Raw genomic sequence first — 8277 nt, forward strand, 5'->3', positions numbered from 1 at the left:
CCTGCCCCTGCCCCTGCCCCTGCCCCTGCCCCTGCCCCTGCCCCTGCCCCTGCCCCTGCCCCTGCCCCTGCCCCTGCCTCATAAATGCTAGGATTAAAGACGTACGCTGCCTCTGCCACCACCCCTTTTGAGACAGGGTCTCATGCAACCTAGGTTAGCTTTGAACTCATTATGTAGATGAGGGTGGCTTTGAACTTTTGAAGGCCCAAATGCAGGAATTACAGGTTCATGCAGTTTTATGTAGTGCTGGGAATAGAACCTAGCATCCCTGCATGCCAGGCAAATGCTTTACCGACTGAGCTATATGCCCAATCAGAGGTTAATTTTTCCCTGTTTATGCGTGGTTGGCACATGCATGTATGTGCACAGGCCAGAGGTTAGCCTTGGGTATTTTCTTAATGGTGCTGTACCTTATATACAGAGCCAGGCTCTCTCATGTAAGCCCAGAGCTTGCTGCTTTGGCTAGTCTAGCTAAACAGCTTGCCCTATTCACCATCTGTCGCCATGTCCTGAATGCTGGCATCACAAGCGGCTCCCAAATTTTTACGTGGGCACTGGGGATGCAAACTCTGGTTCTCATGCTGATCCAGTAAGCACTTTGCCCATTGACATGTGTGGACAGAATCACGCAGTGTTTCTGTGTTCATTTTTAAAAATTCTTTTCCTTCATTTTTATTTTTTAATTTTTTTGTATTTTATGCCGGCATGTATGTGTGTGTACCTCATGTGTAATACCCGTGGAGGCCAGAAGAGGGCAGGAGAGCCCTTGGGACTGGAGTTACAGACAGTTGTGAGCTGCTATGTGGATACTGAGATCCCAATCCAGGTCTTCTGGGGAAGCAGCGGGTGCTGAGCCATCCTTGCCACTTGAGTTTTTTTTTCCCTTGACAACATTTAGAAAATTGTCTTTCTTAGTATTTTGAAGTTGGGCGTAATGGTATATATATACTTGTAACTCAGACCCTGGGAGGCTAGAGGATAGTGGGGGACTAAGCCAGCCAGGGCCACAAGGGGGAACTTCCCAAAACAAAACCCCAAACAACGACGAAAACTCAAAAATAACAAAAGGTGCCAAGGACTTAGGGGTTTGGCTCATTGGTAGAGTGTTTGCCTAGCATATGTGAGGCCCTTAATCAGACAGACAGACACACACACACACATACACACACACACACACACACACACACACACACACACACACACAGAGTATTCAATACTAGGGAGGCTGAAGCAAGAAGATCATGAGTTCCAGGCCAGCCTGGGCTATATAGCAAGACCCTGTCTCAAATAAACAATAACAAGCTCCCCACCCACCACCATCAGGACTTGGGCATTTGTGACTTCTGTGTCAGGATGGGAGGGTGAGGCTTTGCCCTGTGTATGAAAGCCTGGAGCATCAGCTGCCGAGGGCTACCCAGCAGAGCTTCCAGGTATGTGGACCGGGTTGTAGATCTGGGTATCAATTACACCCCCTGCCCCACAGTGTTTCCGAATCCAGGGCCAGGACCCCCAGGACAGGGTGAAATGGTCAGAGGCACAGTTCTCCTGTGAACAGCAAGAAGCCCAGCTGGTCACCATTGCAAACCCCTTAGAGCAAGGTAGGGTCAGCCTATGGGGAGGCGCTGGTGTCTCCCCACAACTGGCTACAGCAGAGCAAACAGGGGCCACCCCATCCATCACTCTTTCCTCTCTTCTGGGGGACTGTAGCGTTCATCACAGCCAGCCTCCCCAACGTGACCTTTGACCTTTGGATTGGCCTGCATGCCTCTCAGAGGGACTTCCAATGGATTGAGCAGGAACCTCTGCTGTATACCAACTGGGCACCGGGAGAGCCCTCTGGCCCCAGCCCCGCCCCCAGTGGCACCAAGCCGGTGAGGACCCACGCCACTGTGCTTCTCTGTCTCTATTGCCCTCTCCCCTACCTCCATCTTCTAGCCTCAGCTGTCCTTTGATGGGGCAGCCACTGGGGTTCCCCTAAGTAGCCTCTTCCCCCCAGACCAGCTGTGCTGTGATCCTGCACAGCCCCTCAGCCCACTTCACTGGCCGCTGGGATGATCGGAGCTGCACAGAGGAGACACATGGCTTCATCTGCCAGAAGGGAACAGGTACCTGCTGCTGCTGCACAGAGACACTCTGGCGCTGGCTAGCTGCTCTGGGCAGGGCCAGAAGGAACCAAACATTGTTTCTCTTTTCAGGGGCCCTAGAGGTCCCTCCAGAGTCATGTATCTGCTTGGGAAGCAGGTGGTCTCAGGAGGAAGGTTGTGTGACAATGCTGCTATGTCTAGGGTCAGAACCCCTGAGGTTCAACGTCAAGGCATCTCCAGCTCCTTCTGCATGTTAACAAATAAAAAGCTCATTGATAAGGATGGTGACTAGCCATCCTCAGTGGAGACCTGCTCTGAGCCTGATGTCTGGTTTTCCCTGGGAATGGGGTAAGGGAGGCGGAGCTCAGCCTGAGTCCCTGCCCCCTTTCCCTGTAGACCCCTCGCTGAGCCCATCCCCAGCTGCAACACCCCCTGCCCCGGGCACTGAACTCTCCTACCTCAACCGCACCTTCCGGCTGCTGCAGAAGCCGCTGCGCTGGAAAGATGCTCTCCTGCTGTGTGAGAGCCGAAATGCCAGCCTGGCGCACGTGCCCGATCCCTACACCCAGGCCTTCCTCACACAGGCTGCCCGAGGGCTGCAAGCACCACTGTGGATCGGGCTGGCCAGTGAGGAGGTGGGCTCCTAGGTTAAGATTTTGCCTCTACTACCCCCACCCTACCTTCTGCCTTGATTTCCCTTCCTCTTTCCACCTTAAGAGTCTGTTCCCTTTATTCTCACCTATGGCTACCTAATACTCAGGGCTCAAGGAGGTATTCCTGGCTCTCAGAGGAGCCTCTGAATTATGTGAGCTGGCAAGACGGGGAACCCCAGCAGTCGGGAGGCTGTGCCTATGTGGATGTGGATGGAACCTGGCGCACCACCAGCTGTGATACCAAGCTGCAGGGGGCAGTGTGTGGGGTGAGCAGGGGTGAGTACCACCCGCTAGAGCTAAGGCCTGCGCATGTGCAGATGGTCCTGGGAGGATGTTTGGGCTACATCCTCAATCCTGCATTCCTACAGGGCCCCCTCCCCGAAGGATAAGCTACCGAGGCAGCTGTCCTCAGGGCTTGGCTGATTCATCCTGGATTCCCTTCAGGGAGCATTGCTATTCTTTCCATATGGAGCTGCTGTTGGGCCACAAGGAGGCGCTGCAGCGCTGCCGGAAAGGTGGGTGAGAGCAGGCCAGCCCAGATCCGGGACTCTGGGGCCTGGAGAAGGAACTTCACTTCGGCCTATGCGCACTTATCTCAAGCTCCCCCTGGCTTTTTAATACATAGACCATACTGTGACATGTACAGAATATCCCACGGTCCACAAGTGCTAAAATTCACACTATCTTGCACTTGGGCTGCCAGAGAAGAGGGCCGGGCTTGCTGTGAATGGGGGGTAGGTTGGGGGAGGGGCTCCATCACCCTAAGGAGTATCTGCTTGTCCTGACATGGGCTTTCTTTGTGTCCAGCTGGTGGGACGGTTCTGTCCATTCTTGATGAGATGGAGAATGTGTTTGTCTGGGAGCACCTGCAGACGGCTGAAACCCAGAGTCGAGGGGCCTGGTTGGGCATGAACTTCAACCCCAAAGGTGGGTGCTCTGTGTAGGGGAAGGGAAGGGACCAGGGCTTAGGCTGCAAGAGAGATGCTTGGCACTATCTCCGGGTTTGTGACAGGAGAGGAGTGGAAGAGGTTAATGAGAGCCTGCCTGCTCCCTCCCACCTGCTCCCCTTTCCACGCCTTCCCAATGGCTTCCTTCCACAGGAGGTATGCTGGTCTGGCAAGACAACACAGCTGTGAACTATTCTAACTGGGGGCCCCCTGGCCTGGGCCCTAGCATGCTAAGCCACAATAGCTGCTACTGGATCCAGAGCAGCAGTGGACTGTGGCGCCCCGGTGCGTGTACCAACGTCACCATGGGAGTTGTCTGCAAGCTCCCTAGAGGTAAGACAGGATCTCAGAAGGCATATCCACAGCCGGGCTCACAGCTGGGCTCACAGCTGGGCCCACAGCTGGTCTCACAGCTGGGCCTAGGGTTACTTGGTATACAGGGGCACCTGCTTTGGGCAGGAGGGCATCTGGTTCATTAGTTTGTATCAAAGACTGACAAAGGGCCTTAACTTTCCAAAGTACACAGCAGACCAAGAGGCCAGCAAGCTCCTTCACTCTGTAGTAGTTAGGGTCAAGGGATGATCAAGTCCTGGACACTCACTTAACGACTGAGGCCTGGGGAGATGATCCAGTTGATAAAGTCATCCGAACATGATCTGATTCCTAGCACCCCAATAAAAGCCCAGCATTCAGTGCTCACATCTGTAACCCTAAAACAGAAGGGGAGACATGTGTTTGAGTGTTTTATAGATCCTGGGAGCTCATTGGTCAGCCAGACTAGCTGAACCCATGAGATGTAGGTTCAGTGGTAGACCTCGCCTCAAAAATCCAAGGTGGAGAGCCATCAAGGAAGACACAGTACAGTAACATTGACCTCTGACCTCCACATACATACTCACAAGTTTCTGCTTGTACTCACTTGTAAGAACACACACACACAGACACACACACACCTGTTCCATCTGAGGCAAATCTTTGAAATCCATGGCCTCAGCTTCCTCGTATACAAAATGGGAATAATAGTAGCCAGGTCCTAGAGTCATGGGAGGTTCCATGAGTTTGCAAAGTGATATTCACAAAGCAGTTTGCAGGCATTTATTTAAATTGTGACTATGATTTCTATGAGAACTGATTGTGATTTTCTGGCTCTTCTACAGTGGAAGAGAACAGCTTCTTGCCATCAGGTGAGTGGCAGGAATGAGGCCTGAGCTGGCTCCTTCGCTGGCTCCTCTGTCCCTGTGGGCAGGACTGAGGGAGGGACTGTGGTCTGATGTACACTCCCCGCCTGTTTCTCAGCAGCGCTTCCTGAGACTCCGGTGGCCCTGGTGGTAGTGCTGACGGCAGTACTGCTCCTCCTGGCCTTACTGACTGTGGCCCTCATCCTCTACCGTCGCCGCCGAGGGAGTGCGGAGCGTGGGTCCTTCGAGGGGGCCCGCTACAGTCGCAGCAGCCGCTCTGGCCCAGCAGAGGCCACTGAGAAGAACATCCTGGTGTCCGACATGGAAATGAACGAACAACAAGAATAGAACCAAGGGCGTGGTCAGGGTGGAGCCAGAGCTGAGGAGGCAGGGGCCCCAGGTCAGCAGGTCCCCATCACCCACCAGTCCAGTTGGTCTCTGGATGGCAGCCATTGCTACTGGGTGCCTGTGGGCTTAGCTTGCAATGGGGTGGGGATACCCAGCCTCCCACAGAGGCTAGGTTGAGACTTGGCAGTGGGTCATGTCACCTTTCTCCTGGGCCTGAGATCTTGTCATCTGGACCTGGACCGCCATGGTAACTGGAGACAAAATGAGAAGGGACACAAGCTTTTTCATGCCTTTTCCTCCCCAGATCCCTGAGCCTTAACCTGCTGACCTGCAGCCTAGAACTCTTCCCTATTTGTAGGCCTGGAAGGCCTGCCTCGTCCGCTCTTCCGTCACCTCTTCTACATCAGCTCTGTCTCCTCGCCCTGCTCTCATGCCTTTTTTTTCACCCAGTGCCTCCTTCTGAGCCAGGGCCCTGGGACTTAGGCTCTCTCTCTCTCTCTCTCTCTCTCTCTCTCTCTCTCTCTCTCTCTCTCTCTCTTTCTCTGGGTGGAGGCCACCTGAAGGGGCTGGCCAAGCATCTGTCACTCCTGTACCTGCTGGAATGGACCTAGGATGTGGCAGGAGGGAGCCTAGGTGGCTCAGGTCTACGAACCAGGGCACTGGTGTGGTGTCTGCTGGAGTAGAGATGGAACTTTGGAGAGACACCTTATCCACTCACGGGGTGTCATCTCCTGCTGGTCAGGGGAGGGCTCTGTCCTTGAAAGAGTCCCCTGTGGGGACCAAATAAGTTCCCTAATGTCTCCAGCTTCTGGCTCTGGTTTGGAGAGAGGGAAGAGGTTGGGGGTGGGGGGGTCACTGGAGAAGCTGTAGCCTGGGACAGCACCAGGTACTACCATCTGCTGTGGCCTAGGAGACCAGTACCTAGCTCCTGGAGCCACTCAGCACCTTTTCAAGAGGAGAGACCCAGCCAGGATGGGGGGTGCCCGCCCCTGTGTCCTAGTGCCGGGCGAGGTGAACAAAAACTCAAAGACAGACCTTCTATTATAGTTCTTGATTTTCTAAATGTGCTGTTATTGTTTGTCTTTTTTTTTTTAAAGAAGGAAAAAAAAGAAAAAGAATAGCAAACAAATAAAAACCTTCCAGAGGCTTGAGAAATCAGTGTTTCTGCCTTTGTGGAGTCTGACTCTCGCATCCCTGTAGAGACAAATGGCAGCTTCTGTCAGGTTGTTTCTGTAGCCTGCCACTTTGCCTCTGAGCCCTTGGGAGCACTTCCACCCATCACCATTCTGGCTTTCCTCAGGAGACAGGCCATTCCTGCCTATAAGCATGTGAACTTGGGCCCCTGAGCTCACTGTCCCATCAGTTTAATAGGGCGTAGAGGCCCCGCCTCCTAGGGTTGAGCTGCTGGGAAGATGCTTAAGAAATGGGGAGAGTGTCCTCACCAAGTGCCTTTGAGTGCATGCAATAAGCACTCCATAGATCCTAACTGCTACTCTTATTTCTAAAGCCTTTTTTATTACATTTAGTGTGTGTGTGTGCACGTACGCATGTGGAGGTCAGAGGACAACTTGTAGGAGTCAGTTCTCTCCTTCCACTATGTGGGTCCCAGGGATCAAGGATCAAACACAGGTTATCAGGTTTGGCAGCAGCACCTTTACCTCCTGAGCCATCCTGATAGCCACCTGCTGCTGTTATTTTCTGGCCTTTGAGGACAGTCCTAGCGTTGTCCAGCCAGCCCTGAGTGGCAATTCCTCAGCATCATCCTCCCAAGGCTCTCTGTCATGCCTGTGTTCTGCCTGCTAGCAACCTCTCCGCTTCATCTGCACTTAGGCTCAGATGTTTGAGTTGGAGACACTTAAACAAGCAAGGGGAGGACCATGCCAGAGAAGAGGGGCGGGATGTATGAGGGAGGACTGAACAGACGGAATGGGGAGGATCTCACCACAGAGTGGGAGACTGAGCCTGAAAAAGGTGTGTGTGTGTGTGTGCATGTGTGTGATGTGAGCAATATGACTACCTGGACTAGCGTGGGTGCCGAGGGTCCCTAATGTCTCAGGACCAACAGGGTGACCCGAAGGACTGTGGCTGAGTAGGTGAAGGCCAGGACGCCGTGGCATGGTGGACATTGTGAAGAATGCCGTCAGTGGGAATGGCTGATCTGACCTTTAACAAGTTCACTGTGACCGGGGTAAGGGACACAGACAATGAATGGGAAGTGGGGGATTGAAAGCAGGAAGGCCACACAGAGGAAGCTCTTGTAATCATTCAGACCTCAGAAGACGGTGGTTTGTTTGGCCCGGAACGATGGCAGCGGTTTAGAGGCGTTGTGTGTTCTCAGGCTCGCCCTGTCTGTGACTTTTAAAATCTTAGTTCTACTTGTTTTGAATAGACAATGCCATCATGTGGTTCAAAGCCTAAAGGATAGAAAAGGATACATAATGACACTTACTGAATGTTCTCTCTCCTTCCCTTGTCCATCCCCACTCCACCCCCATCAACCCTGGAGCCTCCTGCCTGATGGTTTTCCGAGTCCCTTTCCAGTGTTTGTTTCAAGAAAAACAACAACACCACCACACACACACACACACACACACACACACACACACACACACACACGACCCTCCTCTAGCTGTCCCTGCTGCAGCTCTAACAAGACCCATGGGAGGTGGATAGGCCAGGCACTGCAGAAGGGACTGCCAATCCAAAGGTCCTTAATGATTAACCCACTTTACCCTCAAGTGATTTGCTCTCCAAACGGAGGCCAGAATAGCCCCTTTGTGAGTCAAGGGCTTTGCTTCTGGCCATGGCTCAAGGATTGCTCCACAGGCTGCTGGGAGCTGCTCTGAGGGCAGAGATGCTGCTGACCATTGATTGCCCTGACAAGAGAAGAAGAAACCATCTTGGTAAAAACAGACTTTGTGAGATCTATTGGGTCATTTGAGTAGCTGAAAAGAATGAGGCTCCAAATGTCCAGTTCCACCCATCTATTTTTGAGAGAGAGAGAGAGAGAGAGAGAGAGAGAGAGAGAGAGAGAGAGAGAGAGAGAGAGAGAGAGAGAGAGAGCATG

At 53.0% G+C, this 8277-nt stretch overlaps 1 protein-coding gene across 2 annotated transcripts in view; it reads left to right on the plus strand.

Annotated features, from left to right (window-relative positions):
- Positions 1 to 6365, plus strand: part of Mrc2 (mannose receptor C type 2) — a 60820-nt gene extending 54455 nt beyond the window's left edge. Inside the window, exons 21-30 of one of the 2 annotated variants that reach the window (XM_028780640.1) lie at positions 1484 to 1598; positions 1708 to 1871; positions 1997 to 2105; positions 2481 to 2719; positions 2845 to 3013; positions 3106 to 3252; positions 3545 to 3664; positions 3838 to 4017; positions 4842 to 4868; positions 4981 to 6365. In XM_028780640.1, the coding sequence (XP_028636473.1) occupies positions 1484 to 1598; positions 1708 to 1871; positions 1997 to 2105; positions 2481 to 2719; positions 2845 to 3013; positions 3106 to 3252; positions 3545 to 3664; positions 3838 to 4017; positions 4842 to 4868; positions 4981 to 5210 (1500 nt within the window). In that variant the 3' untranslated portion in view covers positions 5211 to 6365. The remainder of the gene's footprint in view (positions 1 to 1483; positions 1599 to 1707; positions 1872 to 1996; positions 2106 to 2480; positions 2720 to 2844; positions 3014 to 3105; positions 3253 to 3544; positions 3665 to 3837; positions 4018 to 4841; positions 4869 to 4980) is intronic. The other variant, XM_028780641.1, reaches the window with a different exon arrangement.
- Positions 6366 to 8277: the final 1912 nt, after the last annotated feature.

Source organism: Grammomys surdaster, unplaced genomic scaffold, assembly GCF_004785775.1.
Source record: "Grammomys surdaster isolate TR1022 unplaced genomic scaffold, NIH_TR_1.0 371, whole genome shotgun sequence".
Lineage (NCBI taxonomy): Eukaryota > Metazoa > Chordata > Mammalia > Rodentia > Muridae > Grammomys > Grammomys surdaster.